General features: G+C 68.9%; 3 protein-coding genes across 9 annotated transcripts; 2 read left to right on the forward strand and 1 right to left on the reverse strand.

The window, feature by feature from the left end:
• Positions 1-768: 768 nt before the first annotated feature.
• On the reverse strand, positions 769-8129 carry ANKRD13B (ankyrin repeat domain 13B). The gene is given in 16 exon segments (XM_065647093.1): positions 769-1104; positions 1107-1206; positions 1419-1579; positions 1656-1808; positions 1894-2051; positions 2148-2278; positions 2357-2421; positions 2493-2574; positions 2679-2745; positions 2864-3053; positions 3392-3535; positions 3808-3853; positions 3937-4061; positions 4251-4386; positions 7856-8012; positions 8014-8129. Coding segments are annotated over 16 exon segments (2106 nt in total). The 5' UTR covers positions 8127-8129; the 3' UTR covers positions 769-826.
• A 1507-nt stretch (positions 8130-9636) lies between these two features.
• On the forward strand, positions 9637-18330 carry GIT1 (GIT ArfGAP 1). 7 transcript variants are annotated; one of them, XM_065646856.1, is made up of 22 exons: positions 9637-9737; positions 12753-12886; positions 12970-13082; positions 13162-13267; positions 13349-13435; positions 13549-13679; positions 13757-13851; positions 13932-13974; positions 14168-14194; positions 14490-14538; positions 14620-14692; positions 15329-15426; positions 15508-15619; positions 15701-15849; positions 15920-16072; positions 16153-16380; positions 16494-16547; positions 16826-16912; positions 17016-17089; positions 17174-17356; positions 17499-17562; positions 17645-18330. In XM_065646856.1, exons 1-22 carry the CDS (start codon positions 9686-9688, stop codon positions 17855-17857), a joined length of 2325 nt encoding a protein of 774 aa, XP_065502928.1. In that variant the 5' UTR covers positions 9637-9685; the 3' UTR covers positions 17858-18330. The 7 variants fall into 7 exon arrangements, with proteins under 7 accessions (XP_065502928.1, XP_065502929.1, XP_065502932.1 ...); XM_065646857.1 differs by having other exon boundaries at positions 15722-15849; XM_065646860.1 differs by lacking the exon at positions 16494-16547.
• Positions 18331-18618: 288 nt separating this feature from the next.
• On the forward strand, positions 18619-20950 carry ABHD15 (abhydrolase domain containing 15). Its single transcript, XM_065647333.1, has 2 exons — positions 18619-19445; positions 20473-20950. Exons 1-2 carry the CDS (start codon positions 18619-18621, stop codon positions 20948-20950), a joined length of 1305 nt encoding a protein of 434 aa, XP_065503405.1.
• The last annotated feature ends 85 nt before the right edge of the window (positions 20951-21035 follow it).

Consider the following 21035-nt stretch of genomic DNA (forward strand, 5'->3'; position numbering starts at 1 on the left):
CCCCCCCCGCAGCCCCTGGCCCCCTATGTGCAAAGGAGGAGCAGCCCGGGGCGGGGGGGGCAGGGGTTAGCACCATTTGACATAAGGTTTCTTTCGGGGTCAGTGCCCGGGACGAGGGGGTGCAGCGCTGCCAAGGGGGGTCATCCAAGCGGGGCACGGGGGTGCGAGCAGGGGCTAAGGGAGAGTGGCACTGGGTGACTTTTCACAGACACTCCCTCGGCTGTCCCAGCAGACCCCCAAGCTGGGGTGGGGGGCAGCCGTGCAGCCCCGTGCTGGCTGTGGGGTACAACGGGGCTGAACCCCCCCGTTGGCAGGCAGAGCAGCTCCCAGGGTAAGTGCACTTGGTAGCGCCTGGGCAGGGGGCTCAGGGGGCTGGCTGGAGCCCCCCAGCTCTGGGGGCACCCCGGGACCCCACACAGCTGGCAGCCCCCCCATCTGGGGCAGGATGTGCCCCCCACTGCCTTCCCGGTGCGAGGGGCCGAGCAGCACCCCACAGGGCATTTGGAGGGGCTAGGGCTATTCCAGGGGGGCAGTACAGTCTGTGGGGTTGCCCCCCCCCGGTTCCTGCCACCCTGGCTGCAGGGCTGACACCCACACCCACCCTGTCCTGCTGCTGGGTGTGTGTCCCCCCCTGCACCCCAGTTCCAGCCCAGCTATGGGGATGATCTCCCCCACGCCAGGGCCAAATCCTGCACCACCCCCGTTCCCAACTCCCCTCCACAGTGCTTGGGCTGGCTCCCCCCACCCCGCTCCGTGCCCCCATACACAGCACCAGCCACATCCTCATCCCCATTGGGGTTGGGGGGGGCTCAGTGGGGGTGAGGGGTCACTTCTCCGTCAGCGAGAGCTGCAGGATCCGCTGCAGCTCCTCTTCCTCCTGGCGCGTCCGGCGCTCGGCCTCCTCCTGCTCCCGCGCCGACAGCGCCATGGCCAAGCGCAGCTGCTCCGCGTAGCTGGGGAACAGGGTGCTGGGCCCCCCGCCACCCCCGCCCGGGGCCGGGCTGACAGGGGGCTGGGGGGCCACCGTGTGCTGGGGGGTCCTGGGGGGCGGCAGGGTCTCAGCGGGGGTCCCTGCGGGACCAGCACCCGCTCCCACTTCCCCCGGGGGGGCTGGCCGGACCTTACCAACCTGTCTCCTCGGCGGCTCTCGTGCGACATGGGGTGGGTGCCCGGTTTGCTGTTGGTCAGCGCTTCCCAAATGGTGACCTGTGGCCGGTGGCAGAGGGGTGCTCGGAGGGTGGCATCGCCCCCCAGCAACCCAAAACCTACACCCCTGCCATGAGCTCTGCCCCTGCACCGCGGGATGCAGGGACGGGGCAAGGTGGGGTGAGCATCCTGGGACAGCACCAGGACAGGGTGGGCAGTGGGTCCCCGGCGGGGAGGGGGCCAGGAGGAGGCGGGGGGGTGGCAGTGCCCACCTGGTCGTACTCGCTGCCCGCTTCCAGCAGGCTCTGCTGGATGGCAAACTGCAGCAGGTCGTCCTCGTCCTCCCGAAGGGCGTCCTGGTGGGTGCCCACCACGCTGTACCCCCGCGGCACCTCGAACAGCGCCGGGTCCATCTCGCACGCCCGGCACGAGGCTGCGGGGAGATGACGGGCATCGGCATGGCTGGTGTCCCCCGAGCCCGCCAGCTATGTCCCCCCCACAGCACATACTCAGGGAGCTGGAGCTGCTGACGCTGGAGGAGTCGCTGCTGGGTGAGGGCGCCTCGCTGCTGGGGCTGTGCCGCAGGGAGCTGACGGGCTCATCGCACCCGTTGAGGTTTCCGAAGGTGATGCGGGCATTGAGGATGTGGAAGATAGGGATTTCTGTACGAAACGGAAAAAAAAAAAAGCAGGGAGGGAAGCTGGCTGCACTACCCACGCCGCCAGCAAAGACACCCCCTCTCCGTACCAATCTTGACAGGGAAGCCGGGTGGGAGGCGCAGGGTGATGAAGTCCCGCAGTTTGGCGAAGAGCGCGTTGCTTATTGCCATGAGGTCGATGATGGGGGCAACCTGCTCGCAGAGGGACAGCGGGTGGTCCTCGCACAGCCACAGCTTTGCCTTGAACCTGCCGGGGACAGGCGCCGGGCTGGGGACCCCTGCCTGCACCCCCGGGTGGGGGACAACAAGGGGGGGTCCCCCAATCTGCTCCTTCCCCCCTCACTTCTGTGTCTTGGTGGTGAGCTCCATGGGTCGCCCCATGTCCCTGTTGCCCAGCTCAAAGTTGGGGTTGAAGTACTCCTCCGGGGTGATGGCGGTGGGGTTGGCGTGGCTCAGAGTCTGTGTGATCAGCGTCTGCGGGACACCTCGGCGGGGTAACAGGGGGGTCTGGCCATGGGCCCCCCCACCCACCGTGACCCCCAGAACACTCACCCCATTGTTGGGCCCCACGTGCTGCTCGGCGATGCCCAGGAAGGATTGCAGGGGGGTCTTGCTGCCTGTGGGAGAGGAGGGGGTAAGGACCGGAGCCGGTGCAGCCCGCTGCCCCCGCAGCCCCTGCTGGCTCCACCTTTGCTCTTGCCCTTGTGCTGGTCTGAGAGGTGCTCAGTCCGCGTCCGCGTGATCAGCTCCACGTTGGACGCACCATAGACCTGGCCGAGGAGGGGAAACACCAGGGATGGATGCCACCAGAGATGGATATCCCCCCCAACCAGCTGTAACTCCCCCAGGAGGCTCAAATCCCACTGCCCCTCACCTTGGCCTCGTACCCATTCACCATTTCAGTCTTTTCACTTCTCCAGCCCAGGATCCCAGACTTGTTCCTGGGGTGACACAAAGCAGCACGATGGTCTCATTTGAACAGCCCAGGGTCTGAGGACCCTGGGAGGCTGCACATCACTGCAGGTGGGGAAGGTGGTCTTGGTGCTGCCCCCAGCCCACCTCTCGAAGGCAATGTTCTTGGTGTCGAGCTGGGTGGTGACGACGGGGGCCGTCAGCCGCCCCATCACCTGCTCCTCAGTGGGCTGCACAGCAGCCAGCAGCACCTCCTGGTCGTGGCCAGCCAGGGCCAGGGTCTCCGAGTAGACCACCCTCCGGTCGTGGTCAATCTCCATCACCACCGCACTGGTGTCTGGGGGAAGGGGGAGGTCAGAGTACGCGGGGACAACCACATAGAATCACAGAATCCTTTTGCTTGGAAGAGACCCTCAAGATCGAGTAAAACCATAACCTAACTCTGGCACTAACCCATGTCCCTAAGAACCTCATCTCTTCATCTTTTAAACACCTCCGGGGATGGTGACTCCACCACAGGGCAGCCTGTTCCAGTGCTTGACAACCCTTTCTGTGAGAAATTTTTCCTGATATCCAACCTACCACGGTCCCCACCACGTCACCCAGCCCTGCTGCAGTGCCAAGGGGCTCTCCTGGCGCTCCCCGGCAAGGGGGGACACCTGGGTGCCAGCTCACCTTGTCCCCGAAATACGAAGCTGCGGTTGCCCCTCTGCCACGTCATATGGTCAAAGCCCAGCAGCGTGGTGTCCACCCGCAGGTTCTGGCCACTCTTCCACACCTTGTAGGTGTCGCTGGGGCAGATCTTGGACACCAGTGGCACTGGGGAGAGACACCGATAGCCCAGCCAGGGATGGGGCCACCCTGCAACCCCGGAGGGGTTGCCAGCACTGAGCCGGGTGGGAGATGTGCCCAGGAACCCAGCAGCTTGGCAGGAGGGGGGTCTGCAAGCTTGGGGTGTAGGGAAACAAGAGGACAGGTGTCCCCCATCCTGGAGATGGGGATGGATGCTGGGGCTGGGGGCAGCACCAGAGATGCGGGAGGCTCTGGCAGGAAACTCCTGCTCCCCCCGCCACGCTCTGCCCTGAGCTTACCCCAGCTGGTGAACTCCCACTTCATCTCCACGTAGAAGTCCTGGGCCTATGGAGAGCGTGGCAGGGTCACGAGGAGCCTGTGGCCGGGGTCCCCCCTCCTGTCCTGATGGCCCCTCCAGAGGGAGGTACCTTGCGCAGCTTCTCCAGCAGGATGGGGATCCCAGCCAGGCGTTTGATGGCTCTCTGGTAGTCCCGGTAGCGCAGGACCAGCTGCACCAGCTCCAGGTCACGGGTGCTCACAGCCTCCTGCAGGACTGCAGGGCAGAGAGGAACAGTGACCAGGGGGTGGCACGGCACAGCCTGCCACTGCACAGGAGCCACATGCATATACCACTGTGAGAGCTGTCTCTTGGGAGCTGCAGCACCAGGTTGAGCGTGCCCATGCCCGTGCCCATGCCAGGGCAGCCTGATGGCCGACCAAGGCAGTGAGTCCCCCTCCTCACCTGTCCAGCCGCTGCGGTTCTCCTTGCCCACGTCGGCGCCATGCTTCAGCAGCACCCTGGCGCACTCAAGGTGGCCCAGCGTGGTGGCCAGGTGCAGCGGGGTGCGTCCTCGAGGGTCCAGCTGCTCAATGTCGGCCTGCCGGGAGGTCGTGGGGCTCAGGGGACGTGCAGGCGGCCGGACCTTGCCCCCCACGCCCTCCTGCAGACACAAGGCTGCCAGACGGAGCAGCCAGGGAAAGCAGCAAACATTTGCCAGTATCTCAGAGAACATCCCCATCCCTGTGCTTTCCCACGAGATGCACATGCACCGCACCCCAAAAAGCTCCCCCTGCTCCCCGCAGCCACTGCCAGCCCCATGGGGAGGGGGAGGAGAGTGCGGCGGTGCTGCCAGTGCCCAGCGCAGCTCGGCACGGTCAGGCTGGGCTGCACCCACCACACAAGCACGGAGCAGGGGCAGTGGGGGCCATGGATGCCCCTGGCGCAGCGCATGGAGTTCCGCACGGCTCAATGCAGCTGCAAGCTCGGGAAAACCCCCCACCTCAGGGATTTGAAGTGGGGGGGGCTGCTGCCCAGTTGCCAGGCAGCAGCTGCCGGCAGCCCCCCCTGCGCCGGGGCCGGGAGCGCGGCGGACGACGACGTGGGCTGCGGCGGGCGCACGTGTTCCCCTGCCTGAGCCGGGGGTGGGCGGCTGCGTGAGCGGAGCGGCTGCTGGAGGATCCCCGGGCCCCGGGGAGCTGCACGCTGGGGCTGCCATTGTTTGTGCCAAGCCCGGAGCCTGGCGCCCAGCCAGCCCCGAGGAATCCCTCGCCCGCCGCCAGCCATGGTGGGTGCCACGAGCACCCATGGGTTCCGCTCCCCGCACAAGGTGCAGCATCGCACCCAGGGATGGGGCTACAGCTTCGGGCTCGATGAAGTGGCAGGGGGGGGCTCAGCCTCTGATCCCCAGCACCCAGCCAGAGCAGAATCCTTGTGCCCAGAGAGGAGCAGGTGGATGCTGCCAGGGCAGGAGGCAGTGGGGACAAACCCCAAATCAGGGCATGAGTTTGGGTGTGCTCCTGGGAGCACAAATGTGGGGTGCAGCACCTAAAGGTGCCAGTTGGGACTGGACACCCTGGAGGTGTTTGGGGCTGGGCAGGGGTGGCGTGTGAGCTCTCTGGTGCCCACAGCAAGTCCTCGTCTTTCTCTTGGGCATGTCCTGCTGTCTCTCTGCCCCAGGGATGTCCCCATCCCTGCCCAGGCTGTGGGCATCCCCACGTCCCTCCTCCTCAGGGGCTCCCCAGGCAGGAGGACCCCCCAGGCTGCCCACACTGCTGGAGCAAAACAACCCCCCAGTTCCCCGGGAACCAGCATGCTGCTCTAACACTCTCTAAGCGACTGCTGCTGCTTAATTGCACTAATGAAATGACTCTAATTAAAGCAATCACCCCCCAGCCGGGGGACGGGTGCTGCAGGCTCGGCTGGGCTCCCCAGCCGCAGCCCTGCCCCAGCACCATGCGGGACGAGGGTCCCCGCTCCGGGGACACAGCGCTGGAGCCACCCCCGGGGGACATGGCATGACCCAGTTTTCACCAGCAAGAGCTTGATCCCGGCGCCCTGGTGCTGGGATCGCTCCGGCTCGGGGGCTGTGGCACAGAGCTCCAAGTGCTGCCCATCCTAGGGCTGTGACAGCCACTGGGGATGGGGACAGGAATGGGGATGGTTTTGGGGTGGCAGCAGTTCAGCGCAGCAGCACAGCTCAGCCGCTCCTCCTCCTGTGCCAGGCAGGCGGATGGCACAGCACGGCCCCTCCGCCGGGGTTGTCACCAGAGTGGGGGACCTCAGCGTGGGCACGAACCCAGCACCTGCTCCCGAGCAGCAGCAGGGGACATGAGCCAGTGCACAGAGGTGGCCCCAGGTCCCTGCCATGCGTGATGGGGCAGGCTGCGGTGTGGGGTGTCCTGGCACAACAAGCTCCATGTCACTGCTTGCCATGTCCTCACGCTGTCCCTGCCACAGGCACCCGCTGGCCCTCACCACCCAGGTGGAGACAAGTGTGGACAACGACCTCATGCTGACAATTCAGGGATGACCCACACAGGGCCCTTATGGGGACAAAGAGAGGAGCAATGCTGCCAGCTGCCTCAGTGCTTCCCAACCCCAAACAGCTGCACGTGGAGGCGGGGGGACCCTGTGGGGTGCCACTGTCCCTATGCAGGTCCCTGGGGTGGCTGGAGGGCAGACCCCCTGGGCAGGGGGATACCCAGTCCCCAGCAGCACGCAGCATCAGCTCCGACCTGCTTGCTGGGGGATGCTCTGGCCAGGAGAAAGGCTGAGCCTTATCCACAGATGCCCTGGACAAAGGTGGGGGGTTCAGCCTGGGCTGGCCCCCACCTGCTTCCAAACCCCCACCTACCCTGAGGTCTGACCTGCAGCACCCATGGCCCCCCTCCCGTGAATCCCTGGTGTGAACGCAGGGCTGGCTTTGCTCTCACCCCGTAAATGGTGGTGGGGACGATGGGGGGCCATGGCAGAGCCCCTCCACTGGCCAGGCTTGGGGGTGGGTTTGAAACCCCCTCTGCAGGCGAGCAGGGCCAGAGCCACCCTCGCAGCCCTTGCATCTCCCCGCGCCCGCCGAGCCGCTGCTGCTGCCTGCACCCAGCTTTGATCTGTGCCGCGCCGGGCTCCTGGGAAAAATGACCCCAAATTACCACGGAAACAAAACCACTGGCAATGGGGTGGTGGGCCAGGGCGATGCTGGTGCAGCCCCCCCGAGCTGGCCCCCACAATGGAGGCGGGTGTGGCGGGAGCCATCGCCTGCATCCCAGCAGGAGCATCATGGCACAGCGGCCCCCTCCCCTTTCATGCATCACCGGGGTCCATCCAGCATGGCCCTCAGCACCCCAGGGTGCCGGGAGCTGGGCTGGGGGAGCAGGGATGCTCGGCACAGCCTCACAGTCAGCCTCCCTCCAGTGCCTGCGGTTTCCAGTGTCTTCGGGGTTGGGTTTTAATTACCTGAAATGCAATGCCACAGGGGAGAGGGAGGCTGGGAACCTGCCTGGGGACATGCCCATGGCCCCACTCTGTCACCAGCTGGCTTGGGGGGTTCCCAGGCTGAAGGGCACGGTGGGTCCCCTTACCCTGTGGAGAACCTGCTTGGCATCCAGGGGCTGGGGTTCTGCACCCCAGCAGCATCAGGGCCCTGTGTCTCCCCTGAGAGGGGCTCATCCTGAGGGTGGGGAGCTGGGGGCTGCACCCCAGCAGGGCTGGCAAGCACCCCAAGAAGTGGCACAGGGGTTGGGGTGATGGGGGCCCACGGAGGCCTAGCAGGGAGCCAGGGACACGTGGGGAGGGATGCTTGGGGCTGTGTGTGCCAGTGGATGCAGGGGACTCGCGGGTGGTACCCACCGCTCTGTGCCAGCCCCGGGGGCAGCTGGCACAGTCCTGGAGCACAGGGGGACACACGACACCCCTAGAGCCATGCCAGACCCGAAAGGCACCCTATCCCTATCATCATCTCCATCCTCATCCCAGTCCCGAGCAGAAGCCCGGCTGCATCCCGGCAGCATTGCATCAGCCCCGAGCCGAACCGGGCCGTACCGGCGGTGCCCCCCCCGTCGCCACCCCACCTGCTTGGCGCTGAGCTCCCGGTCCAGGTCGCGGGCGCGGTTGTGCCAGACGAGGTAGTGCAGCGGGTACCTGCCCTCCGGCCCCTTCCTGCCTGAGCAAGACGCGAGCATCCTCCGTGCATGCTGGAGCGGCGCGGCGGGCGCGGCGCGGGGCGGAGCGGGGCAGGGGGGGCGCGGGGCGGGGCGGGCACGGCACCTCCCGCCCGGTGCTTCCCCCGCGCCCCCCCGCACCGCCCGGCCTCATGGGACTTGTAGTCGCCCTGTCCGGCATCGCCCCCTTCCTCCTCCTCCTCCTCCTCGCCGCCCCCCGCCTCCCCGCACTGCTCGTTCTGTCACCGCGGCCCCCGACTCAGCGGGGGTGGCTGCAAAGGGTCACCCCGCTGGCACTCAGACCCCCTCCAAGTCACCCCCCAGGCTGATTTCCCCCCTCCCGGCTGACCCCCGCTCCCGCCATGGGCCAGCAGGTCCGGGCACAAGACGGAGCAGGGGCGAAGGGGGACTGGCGGGGTCCAGGCAGGGGTCGGGTGGGGGTCCCCAAGCCCACCCCCCCCGGCCAGCAGCAGGCGCAGGCCCCCAGCCCCGTTTCCTTTTCCGCCTGCGTTTCTCCGGGGCGGGCGTCGCATTTTCCGGCTGCCGCCCGAGAACAATGCGAGGCTGGGCCTCCGCCGGCCGTCTCGGCCTCCCGCCGGCGCCACGCTCCTGGCCCCCCACCCTGCTGCCCCCCACCCTGCCATGGGGCCACTGCCGAGGGTTGGACCCCCCTTGTTATTTTTCTCCACTCAGCCATGACGAAGGTGGTGGTGGTCGCATCCCCCAGCCCTGGTCCCCACACAGCATCCCCCATCTCCCCGCCAGCCCTGCTGCCCCATGACGTCATGAGCCATCTCCCAGGCAACCGGTGGTGAGGTCACCCGTGGCGCAGGCCGTACAGCCTGGTCCAAGGTGGTGGGGTGCAGGATACGACCCCGATCTGGTGGCTCCTGCCTGGGGTGGCCATGCCACCGGGGCCTGACTTCCACAGCTGCCTGCAGGGCCCCTATGGTGACACTGGGGTGTCCCCAGCTGCTCCAAGTGGTTGTGGGATCCCAGAGAGGGAAACAGACCCCAAATGGGCCCCAGTCCCCCCACGCATCCCAAAATCCCTTGCTGAACACCCCAAGGAGGCTATAACCCACCCCCCACATCCCCAGTGCATTGTCCTGGACTGGAGCTGCGATCAGGACTAGGGGGTGCCCAGGAACAGGCAGATGCCCCAAGCCAGGAATAGGGGATATTCAGGAGCAGGACCGGGAGCAGGATCAAGGGGATGCTCAGGAGCAGGACCAGGGAGATGCCCAGGAGCAGGCTGGGTTGCGCAGGACCAGGCAGGGCGTGCCGAGCGTTGGAACCAGCACCGGGGGCGGATGCCCAGAACCGGGACCGGGGACTGTCCAGGGCTGGGACCGGGAGCAGGACCGGGCGCAGGAGCAGGCTGTGCTGGGGGCGGGCGCCGCTGCGGGTGCGGATGCAGGCGCTGGTGCGGGAGCGGTGCGGGCGCGGTGCCGGCGCGGTGCGGGGCGGTGCCGGTGCCGGTGCGGGGCGGTCGCGGCGGTGCTGCCGGTGGCGGGGCGGGGGCGGTGCGGCCCCTCCTCCGCCGGGGCCGGGCCTGCGCCGCTTCCTGCGGAGCCGCCGGGCGCTGGGAGCAGCCGGCAGCCCCCGGCGCGCCGCGGCCCCGGGCCCCCGCCGCCCCCGCCCCGCCGCCCGGCCCCCCGCTCCCCCCGGCGGGTCCGGGGGCGCCGCCGCCCCACGCTGGCGCAGAGGCCCGGGCCCGGGCCCGCCTCGCCGCTGAGGATGTCCCGGAAGGCGCCGCGGGCGGAGGTGTGCGCCGACTGCAGCGCCCCAGGTAAGGGCCGCCCCCCCCCGCACCGGCCCCGGCCCCCCCCGGTACGTCCCCGCTACTCCCCATCCCCCCGCCAGCCGCCTGCGCCCCCCCGGGGGGGCCCTTCGCACCTCGTGCTGCGCCCCCGGAGCCTGCCCGGCAGCCTGCCTTGTGCCCCCCGGTACGGCCCCGGCACCCCCCTCTGCACCCCGTGGTGCACCCCATTACACCCCCGTGACCCCGCTCTGCACCCCGGGGTGCAACCCCTTGGTGTGCTCCCGGGAACCCCTTTCGCATCTCCTACACCCCACAGCGAGGTCTCTTCGCACCCCCTGGTGCGCCCCAGGACCCCCGCGGTGAGTCTCCTCTGCACCCTGTGGTGCACGCCCCAGGGACCCCCGCTGAGTCCCCTGCTCTGCCCCCAGGAGCCCCCTGATGTGCCCCCAGTGCACACCCCCTGGGGCCTCCTTGGTGCACCCCCTTTTCCCCCCAGGATTCTCCCAGTACACCCCAAATGTGACCCCGGTGAGCCTCGGTGCCTTCCTCAGTGCTGCCCTGGTGCACCCAGTGTGCCCCCGATGCCCCCCGTGCACCACCCACAGCCCTCACACCCTTGGGGGCTGCTGGTGCAGACTAGGGATGTGCTGGTCGGTGGCAGCAGCACCGAGGACCCTGCAAATGGCAGGATGGAGGGGGGACACCCTCCTGCGCCCCCCGCACCCGGCTGCCAGCACCCATGCTGGCCCGATGTGGGCTCGGCGGTGCAGGCAGCTGTGCTGCAAGCCAGAGCCTGAGCCTGGGCAAGATGATTCCCGTCCCTGGCAGTGCCAGTGCCCGCAGGCCCCACGCCAGGCATGAGCCTGTGGGCGTCACGGTGGAGCTGGACCCCCAAACTCTGTCCACAGCAGGGCAGGACCCCCAAACCCTGCCCATGGCCAGCCTGAGCAACCCCGTGGCGATGAATGAACGGGGCCCAGCATCAAGGCTTGCTCCAAGCCGGCCCCGAAAAGCTGCCCGTGAGCCAAGGCTGTGCCGAAATTATTCCGGCCATGTGCCAAGGGCCGGATCCTGCCAGGAGAGGCAGTGGCACGCGTGGGCGCGGGGCTGCCCTGCCTCCGGGCGCGTCCCCGGTGCTGGTGGGTGCAGGGGTGCCCGGGGCGGTGCCGAGGCTCCCGGCCAGGGCGGGGAAAATGGAAACCAGTTTCTTCCAATCTCTTATCACCCGGCAGCCATGTGAGGAAATGAGTTATAAAGTCCAGAGGCCGTTTCCTACCATGCCGGCAACACTCTTTGCCGTCACCAGGGATGCACCGGCTGGCCTGGCGTGGCGGGGTGCCTCTGGGGTGCCCCGGCCCCTCTGCCCGGGCACCCTTGGTTTAATCCCGCTCCACTGGCCTCGTGCGGGGTCGCCAGCCGGCTCCAGCCCTCCCCTCACCAGTGTGGGGATGAGTGCTGGCGGTCCTGGCATCACCCTGCATCCCAGTGAAAGGACGGAGGTGCCGAGAGCTCCCCTGGGCTCCGGGATCTTCCCAGGGTTCGAGGTGTCCCCATCCCAGAGCCACCACCATGTCCACCTGCATCCCGCTGCGTCCCGGCTGCCCCTGCAGCGGGAGGGGGTGCTGCCCGGGGGGTACCCCAGACCCGCCTGGTTGCGGGGCCACAGGCAGCCTTGCCGACCCGCTCCCCCCGCTCAGAGCGTCCTGTTCCTGGCGGCCTCCGTGGGCAGCGGACGCGAAGGCACAGATGCCGCCGTGCCGGCTGCCAAGGCTCTGCCATCTGTGTGTGCTGGGTTGCCAGGCTGGGGGGGCCACCACTCCCCCCAGCCACCCCACCTCAGCCCTGGGGCACTGCAGCACTGGAGGGCTCAGTGACACCCAAAACAGGGTCCCCAGGGCTCTGTGGGGGGCTTGGGGAGGGGGGCTGGGACCCCATGGGGAGGAAGGAAGCAGGGGGAGGCCGGGCCGCCCGCACACCTTCCTCTGCGGGGTCGCGGGGCCACCATCACCCCCTCGGAGCCATTGCGGCCGGCCGGTGCTGCCACCAGCTTGGGCTCTGCCCCTCCAGGCTCGGGGCTCCCCCTTCCCGTGGGGCAGCATGGTGTTTGTGTAGGACCTACAGAAACAAGGGGCAGTGGGGCTGGGCAGAGGCTGGCAAGGCTCCCCTGCAGTGCCCGGGGAGGATTCGGCATCACCGCGCCATGCCTGGCTGTGTGTCATGGGACGGGGCTGTGACCCAGTGGGGGACCCCGCATCCTGCCCTCGCTGCAGCTGGGGACAACTGCAGCCCCACAGCCACCCCGCGGGGCTGGACCCACACCAGGCCGGCCCCAGGACCCATTTTGGGGTGCGGGTGTTGGGGGGCTGCCACCCAGCTGGGAGCGGGGCCCCCGCGGGTGCTGGGGCCAGTGCCAGCGCAGGGCCGACGCGGCCGCTCAAATGGCCCTTTGTTCCCAGCAGGGACACAAAGGGCTCCAGTCGGTCGGGCCGGGGCCGGCAGCCGGGGCCGGGGGTGTATGGCAGCGTGGCGGGGGCTGCGACACCTGCCCTGAGAGCTGGGGTGCCCTGTGGGGCCAGCGTGGAGTAGGTGCCAAGACTGCAGAACTGGTGACCGGCAGACGTGGGAACCAACGGGCTGGGGGTGCCCACTCACTGGGGTCATGCTGACCCCGTCCGGGCCCCCCCCAAGTGCCCAGCCCGGGGCTCAGGGGGTGCATGGCCTCGGCGAGTGCTGCAGCAGGTCACGGTGCCCTGCTCAGGATGTGCTGCCACGGGGCTGGCATCGTCCCTGCCACCGGCCGCCCTCCTGATGGGGGAGGCCAAATCCTGCCCCCGGCTTTTGGCTGGTGCCTGGTTGCTACGGGAAACCTGTGGGTTTCCCCTGGCGATGGGCTGAGCCCCTCGCCATCACCAGGGAAATGGTTGCTGTGGCAACGCATCCCCCCCACCCCCCAGCAGCAGCAGGGTGGATGGGGAGGGGACCGCGTGGGGAGGGGGCCGCAGCAGCGGGGACAGGCGGTGACAGCCCCATGCCACCCCACAGACCCCGGCTGGGCCTCCATCAACCGCGGGGTGCTCATCTGTGATGAGTGCTGCAGCGTCCATCGGAGCCTGGGCCGCCACATCTCCATCGTCAAGCACCTTCGCCACAGCCCCTGGCCTGCCACCCTGCTCCAGGTGGGTGCTGACCCCATGGGGACACAGGGGAGGGGACACACAGGGACCCCCAACACCCACCAGGCCCTGCCTGCCCCCCACAGATGGTGCACACCTTGGCAAGCAATGGGGCAAACTCCATCTGGGAGCACTCGCTGCTGGATCCGGCCCAGGTGCAGAGCGGGCGCCGGAAGGCAAACCCCCAGGACAAAGTGCAGTAAGTGCCCCCCATGGCGTGGGGAGGGGGTTCTGTGCTGGCCGGGCGCCCCCTCCTCACCCCCTGCCACCCCCACCAGCCCCACCAAGTCGGAGTTCATCCGCGCCAAGTACCAGATGCTGGCCTTCGTCCACAAGCTGCCCTGCCGGGACGACGACGGTGTCACTGCGAAGGACCTCAGCAAGGTGGGGTGTGGGTAGGGGTGCAGGGAACCCCCACTGGTGGTGGGGACAGATCCCCCCCTTACCCACCTCTCCCTTCCTCAGCAATTGCACTCGAGTGTGCGGACGGGCAACCTGGAGACCTGCCTGCGTCTGCTCTCGCTGGGCGCCCAGGCCAACTTCTTCCACCCGGTGAGCGCCGGTGGGGATCATGGGGGTCCCTGGGGACAGTGCTGGGCTTGGGGGGGGTCCCAGAGCCCTGTCCCGTGGGCAGGCTGTGGGGCTGAGCCCGCCCGTGCCCGCAGGAGAAGGGCACCACACCGCTGCACGTGGCTGCCAAGGCGGGCCAGATCCTGCAGGCAGAGCTGCTGGTGGTCTACGGCGCTGACCCTGGGGCACCCGACGTGAACGGCCGGACCCCCATCGACTATGCCAGGTGAGGGTGGGAAAGGGGGGGGTCACCCCTGCGCCCCCCAACGAGGGTGGGCATCACCCCTGCCCGTCCTCTCACAGGCAGGCAGCCCAGCACGAGCTGGCGGAGCGACTGGTGGAGTGCCAGTACGAGCTGACCGACCGACTGGCCTTTTACCTCTGCGGCAGGAAGCCGGGTGAGTGGGGGGGTCCCGAGGCGGTGGGCTCAGCCCTGGGTGTGCGCAGGGCCCCGCTCACCTCCCCTCTCTTTGCGCAGACCACAAGAACGGGCACTACATCATCCCGCAGATGGCCGACAGGTGAATGCCCGGCGCCCGTGGCCCCGCTGCCCTGTCCCGTGTCCCCGCTGGGCCGAGGAGGGGACCCTGGTCACCTCCCTGTGACCGCCGCTGGAGCATCCCCAGGGGGTGGGGTGGGGGGGTTCCACGTGCCCACGCGTTTAACATCCACCTTTATCCTGTTCTTCCCTCCGCTGCCTTCTCCGGAGCGCAGGGTGCGCCCAAAGTGCATGGCACAGAGGTATTGTCCGCTCGGCTCTCGGCTCCGGGGGCCACCCTGTGCCGCCGGCGCGGGCCCCCCCTGCAGCCCTGGCTGCTCAGCCCAGCCTGGCACCCGGGGGCACCCGGGGAGGGGGGTCCTGCTGTCCCCCTGCCAGCTTGTTCCCCTGTGCCTGCCTGCCAGCCCTATTTGGTGAAGCCCCCCATGCCCGGGAAGGGGTCCCTGTCATGGTGGGGTGCAGCTGGGGACCGATTCAGTGGAGATGGGCTGGGATTAACCCCCGCTTTGTGTCTCCTGCCTCCCTGTGCACCCCCAGCCTGGACCTCTCGGAGTTGGCCAAGGCAGCCAAGAAGAAGCTGCAGGCGGTGAGTGGGGGCCGGGCAGGGCTGAGGGGGTCCCGTCCGCTCCCCCCATCCTGCCTGACGCTGTCTCCCATCCCGCCGCAGCTCAGCAACCGTCTCTTCGAGGAGCTGGCCATGGATGTCTACGATGAGGTGGACCGCCGGGAGAACGACGCAGGTGAGCGGGGGGCGCGGGGTGCAGCCCCCCAGGGCTGAGGCTGGGTTGGGCGTCCCGGCGCGGGGAGGAGCAGCCAGCGGGGCCGTGGCTGAGCCCGGAGCTCCCCCCCAATCTGGAGCCGTGTCCGCTGGGACCGCAGGCCCCTCCTTCCTCATTCCTCTGGCTGGGGAGCTTTTCTCGGCGTGAGGGACCACTGCGGGCGCCGGGGCTGGGCTGCTGCTGGAGGTGGGTGCTGGGACCCCCCGGGGACAGGGGCTTAGCCCAGAGGGGTGCCCTTGGGCTGGGGGGGTGGCGGGGTGGGGGACACCCCATTTCCATGGCAGGGTTGGCACTGACAGGCATGACAAACCCTCTCCGCACTGGCTGGGGGGGCACAGGGCTGGTGCCCCAAAGGGCGAGGAGTGAGGGGTCCCGGCTGGGGGGCGCAGGGGGGATCCCAGCCCCACGGGGCGGCCAGGGGAGGCGATTCCCGTCAGCCGGGTTGGGCTCGGCTCCCAGCCCCGGCAGGTTGGCCCCGCGCCCGCGCCTGCGTCCTGCCGGCTCCGCTGCCGGCCCCAGGCCCTGCAACCCGCTCCCTCCCGGGGGGGTCCGGCCCCTGCAGCCCCCCGGGCTTCTGACAGCTGTGCCTGCCCGCAGTCTGGCTGACGACGCAGAACCACAGCACGCTGGTGACAGAGCGCAGCGCTGTCCCCTTCCTCCCGGTCAACCCCGAGTACTCGGCCACGCGCAACCAGGTGAACCTCCACCCGGGACCCGGGACGCCCCCCCCTTGCACCCAGTCCCCTGCTCACCCCCTTTCCCTCTCGCTCTCCCAGGGCCGGCAGAAGCTGGCCAGGTTCAACGCCAGGGAGTTTGCCACCTTGCTCATCGACATCCTGGGGGAAGCCAAGCGCCGGCAGCAAGGGAAGAGTCTGCTGAGCCCCACAGGTGAGAGATAAGGGTCAGCGAGGGGGGGACAAGCATCCCCCCCTGCCCTGTGCTCAGCATCCCCCCCTGCCCTGTGCTCAGCACCCCTCTGCCCTCCCCCAGACGCCCTCGACTACTCACTGCGGAGCCAGAGTGACCTGGACGACCAGCACGACTACGACAGCGTCGCCTCCGACGAGGACACGGACCAGGAGCTGCTGCGCAACGCTTCCCGCAACAACCGTGCCAGGGTGCGCCCCAGACCCCCACCCTGGACCCCCCCAGCTCTGGGATTCTGGTGCTGAGCCCCTCTCCCCGCAGAGCATGGATTCCTCGGACCTGTCAGATGGCCCCATCACGCTGCAGGAGTACCTGGAGGTGAAGAAAGCTCTGGCCGCCTCCGAGGCCAAAGTGCAGCAGCTGATGAAGGTGAACAACAGCCTGAGCGACGAGCTGCGCCGGCTGCAGCGCGAGGTGGGTGCGGGGCCGGCGGGACCCCCCTTGGCGTATCCCTCCCTCCCCGCTGATGCCTCCGTCCCCCTCCACCACTGCAGATCCACAAGCTGCAGGCAGAGAACACACAGATCCGGCAGCAGACGGGCCCCACGCACCCAACCCCGGCCCCCAGCGAGCGGCCAGAGCACGGACACCCCCCGGGCACGGCCCCCCCGCACCGCCGGGACCGCCAGGCCTTCTCCATGTATGAGCCGGGCTCGGCGCTGAAACCCTTCGGGCAGCCGGTGGAGGAGCTGGTGACGCGGCTGCAGCCCTTCGGCACCGGTGTGAGTGTGCTGGGGTGGGCAAGTGGGTGTTTTTTGGGGTGCAACAGCCCCCCCGGCCCCACAGGGTGCTGGGGTCCATCCCCATGGGGCCGTAACCTTTCGTGTGTCACCAGGAGGTGGAGGACGAGGCTCTGTACTCCATGCACATCCCGGCCAGCGTGTACCGGGTAAGGGGGCCGCAGTGGGGGCGGCTCCTGCATGGGACATGGTGGCCGTCACCCTCCCGGGACGTGGCCTCTGCGCTTTCCTGGGGCGTCCCGTCCCCGCACCGCCCTGCACCCCCCGGGTCAGGCTGGGGACTTCCCTGTGGGACGGTGGCCACAGGATGTTCCTGCATGCAGGGCGGTGGTGTCCCCTGTGCTCGTCCTCCCCTGCACGTCATGAGTTGGCTCCGGACCCTTCCGTGCCCCGTTCAGCACCCACTTCCCCTCTCTTCCCCCTCCAGATCCGTAAAGGTCCGTCCGCCTCCTCGGTGCCCTTTCCCCCATCCTCCCCGCTGCTCTCCTGCCCGCCTGATGGTGCCCGGCACATGGTGACGTACCGGGGGTGGAGGGGAAGCTTCTGGGGTGGGGGGACCCCAGCCCTGCATGGGGGCACGGCTCTGCAGGGCCTGACGCTGCTCCTTTTCCCTCCAGAGCAAGCTGGACCGGCACGGCAGTGGCACCGACAGCGACTACGACAACACACAGGCGGGTGAGGCCCTGATCAGGTGAGTGCCAGGGCTGAGGACTACGCCGGGGACGTGGGAACACAGGGCTGGCGCTGAGCCCAAGGGCCTGGTTGGTCCCTGCAGCATGGAGGGGAAGCGGTTTGTGGAGCTGAGCAAGGACGAGGACTTCCCGCACGAGCTGGACCCGCTGGACGGGGAGCTGGACGCTGGGCTGCCCAGCACAGAGGACGTCATCCTCAAAACGGAGCAGGTCACCAAGAACATCCAGGAGCTGCTGCGGGCAGCGCAGGAGTCCAAGCACGACAGGTAGGGCTGGGGCACAGCCACGGGGTCCCTCTGGACCACCCGCCTGCTCCCAGGGGCCGTGTTCACATGGGGCCATCCCTGCCACCCCCATGGTTGGGAGCCATCACCTCTCCCTGCGCTCACCCCCTCTGCTTGTCTCCAGCTTTGTGCCCTGCTCGGAGAAGATCCACTCAGCTGTGACGGAGATGGCATCGCTCTTCCCCAAGGTAGGAGGGGTGCGGGGTCCCTACCAGGCACTGTCAATGCCCCCTTGACACATCCTGACACTGCTTCTCTGCCCCGCTGCAGAAACCGGCGCTGGAGACGGTGCGGAGCTCCCTGCGGCTGCTCAACGCCAGCGCCTACCGGCTGCAGAGCGAGTGCCGCAAGACCGTGCCCCCCGAGCCGGGTGCCGCCGTGGACTACCAGCTCCTGACCCAGCAGGTCATCCAGTGTGCCTACGACATCGCCAAGGCCGCCAAGCAGCTGGTCACCATCACCACCCGTGAGAAGAAGCAGTGAGCACTGACCCGCGTGCCCCCCGCCCCTCCCCGGCCCCCGCGCTCTCCGTTTCTCCCTCCCCTCCGGCACCCGGGGCGAGCGTGGCTGCAAGTGGCCTTTAGCCCGTGGGGAGCTGGGGCTTGGGGCGAGCCCCCCTTTGCCCCCCCGTGTTGCCGAGGAGCTGGTGCTCAGCCAGCGGGGTGGGTGCCCACGTCCCCCTGTACAGACCCCTGCCCGCCCCGTGGCACGCGCCTAACTTATCCTGTACATAGCCTGTGTAGCTGTCCGTGGCGGCGGTGGCCATGTACCCCCCACCTCCCCACAAAGCCCCTCGCCGGGCGGCCGGTACCCCCGGGGCCACCCGCAGCATTACACTGGACCGGGGCGCCCATGGGCCCCCCCTCCCTGGGCGTCCTGCCCCCCACCCGCGGGGCCGCGCTCCCTACTGTAAGATGTGTCCTTGTACATTTGTATCAATAAAGGTGTGAGCATTGCACGGCCCCTTGGCCCTGGCTCCCGCGGTGATGGGAGGGGTCCTGGCCCCCCCGTGGGGCGTGTCTGGAGGGAGTTCCCCCTCCCCCGGCGCCAGGCAGGGCTTGGGCACATGTTCCTCCCGTTTCACCCAGTCCCCTTGGCCCCAGCGCTGGTCACGCCGTCCCCGTCACAGCCCCGCCGTCCCCGTCACAGCCCCGCCGCTCGCCCAGCCCCGGGGCCGGGCTTTCCCAGCACAGCCCCACCATCGCCCTGGGAACCTGCCGAGCACCGGCGCTCCCGCTGCCCCCATGGTGTCCCCCGACGGTTTGGTGGCCGTGGCCGCCGTGCTCGCCGGCCTGGGCCTCCTGGCCTGGTGCCTTCGGGCAGGGAGGCTGGAGGTGCCTGGAGCCTGGGGTGAGGACGAAGAGGAGGGGATCCCCCTCATCGCCAAGGACGGCTTGTGGCGCTGCCGGCTGCTGTGCAAGCCCTCGGCGCTGGCCCAGCACCTGGTGCGGAGCTTGGGGCGGTCGGCGGCGCTGCGGGGGGGTCACTGGTCGTGGCCGCGCTGGCCCCGGCTCCAGATGCTGCAGCAGCTCCTGCAGCTGCCCGAGCCAGAGCCGGTGCTGGCCCGGGAGCTCCTGCAGCTGCCCGACACTGGGCTGGTGGCCCTGGACTGGCTGGTGGGGCCGTGGGGGACCGCGGGTGCTGGCGGGGGGGACCCCAGCCCCGTGCTGCTGCTCATCCCCAACGCCGCTGGGAAGGTGACCGGGGCGCTGCTGCAGCTGGGGCTGCGGGCGCAGGAGCGGGGCTTCATCCCCGTCATCTTCAACCGCCGGGGGCACAACGGCTGCCCCCTCACCACCCCCCGGCTCCAGCCCTTCGGGGACCCCGGGGACCTGCGGGAGGCCGTGACGTACCTGCGCTGCCGGCACCCCACGGCCGCGCTGCTGGCCGTCAGCGAGGGCTCGGGCTCGGGGCTGCTGCTCGCCTACTTGGGGGAGAGCGGCTCCTCCAGCCGCCTGGCCGCCGCTGCTTGCCTCTCCCCCATCTTCAGCGGCCGGGACTGGTTCGAAGCTGGGATGCCCTGGCTCTACGAGTGGCCGCTGCTTCTGCACCTCAAGAGGGGACTCAGCAGGTCAGTGGGGTCCCTTGGGCGTGGGGGGGCTGGGGAGGGGGTGCCCCGGGAGTCCCTCGGCCATCCCCGGGGGTGGGTGTATGCAAGGGGTGCCGCCGGCAGCACCAGGAGCCCAGCGCGGGGGCAGAGGTGCTGAGAGCAGCAAAACACGCTGGTTAATGAACACCAGTGTGGAGCCGGCTGCTGCAGGGCTGGCTCGGCCACCGCTGGGGCTGTGGCAGCATTTTGGGGTCCCCAGCTGGGAGACGGGTGGGTTGGCAAAGCTCCGGTGCTGCTCTGGAGCCCAGCAAAGGGAACTCAGCAGGGTTGGCCACCCTCTTGCCCCACTGCTTGATGCAGGTGTCTGTCCTATGGCGGCCGGGGAGGGCGTCCGTGACCAACCTGCAGCTTGGCAGGGGCTGTGGCAGCTGCCCCCCACCTTCCCCTCCATGTGCTGTGTCCCCATTGCCCAAAACAGCTGCCCTGGAGTGGGCCAAGCGCCAGCGTGGGCTGGGATGGGACACAAATCGCCCCATGCCAAGACCTTGAGCAAGCGGCACCTCCCCAGGCAGTGCTGATCTTGGAGGGGGGGCAAAGGGGCCCCACTCATGGACAAACGAGGTCCAGAAAAACAGCAGATAACGCCCAAAACTTTGGCACAAACAGGCGCCAGGTCGAGCCTCAGCAGCGCCCAGGGGGTGCAGCCCGGCACAGTGTTTACTGCAGGGATGGAGGGTTGTGGGGGGGTAAATTCTGCCGGCCAGGTGGCAGTGGGGAGGGTGGGCAGCAGGGTGTCTCCCCCCCCCGTTTCCCGATACCCATTGCAAATGCCGCTGTCACGGCAACAGAGCTGAGCACTGGCTGCCTCCCGTTGCCATGGCGCCCGGGCTGGCACCGGCTGCGCTGCAGGGACCCCCCAGCATCCCCTGCAAGGCGCTGGGACGGGACCCCCCAACCCAGCTGCAGGGGGCTCGAGGCCACCCCACGGCCAGAGGCGGTGGTCACTGAGGGTGTCAGCGTCCCCACCGTGGCCGCCCCGTCCCCGCAGGTACGCGGGGTCCCTGTCCGAGGCGGTGGACGTGGACAGGCTGCTGGGCAGCCGCTCGCTGCGGGAGCTGGAGGAAACGCTCTTCTGCCGGACCAAGAGCCGCCCCACCAGCTGGGACACCTACTGGGAGCGCAACGAGCCCCTGCGCGACGCCGACGAGGCGGCCGTGCCGGTGCTGTGCCTCTGCAGCGCCGACGACCCCGTGCGCGGACCCCCGGCCCGCAGCCTCCCCACCGAGCTCTTCCGCAGCAGCCCCTACTTCTTCCTGCTGCTGACCCCCCGGGGGGGACACTGCAGCTTCCCCCGGCAGGGACCAGGACGCTGCTGGGGACATGAGGTCGTGCTGGAGTATTTCAAGGCCATGGCCGAGTTCCTGCGGGCCGAGGAGAGGAGGAAGGGGCTGCCGCGGCCCCGTGGGTGGGGGGGTCCCACCGTTGAGCCCCCCGTCTTCACCTGGCAGAGGTCGTACACCCGGTAGCTGCGGGCAGGGCCCCGCGTGCTAGCGGGGCTCAGAGAGGCAGGCAGACACTCCGTGTACTAAAATTACTTTATTACAGTTGATT

Source organism: Caloenas nicobarica, chromosome 17, assembly GCF_036013445.1.
Source record: "Caloenas nicobarica isolate bCalNic1 chromosome 17, bCalNic1.hap1, whole genome shotgun sequence".
Lineage (NCBI taxonomy): Eukaryota > Metazoa > Chordata > Aves > Columbiformes > Columbidae > Caloenas > Caloenas nicobarica.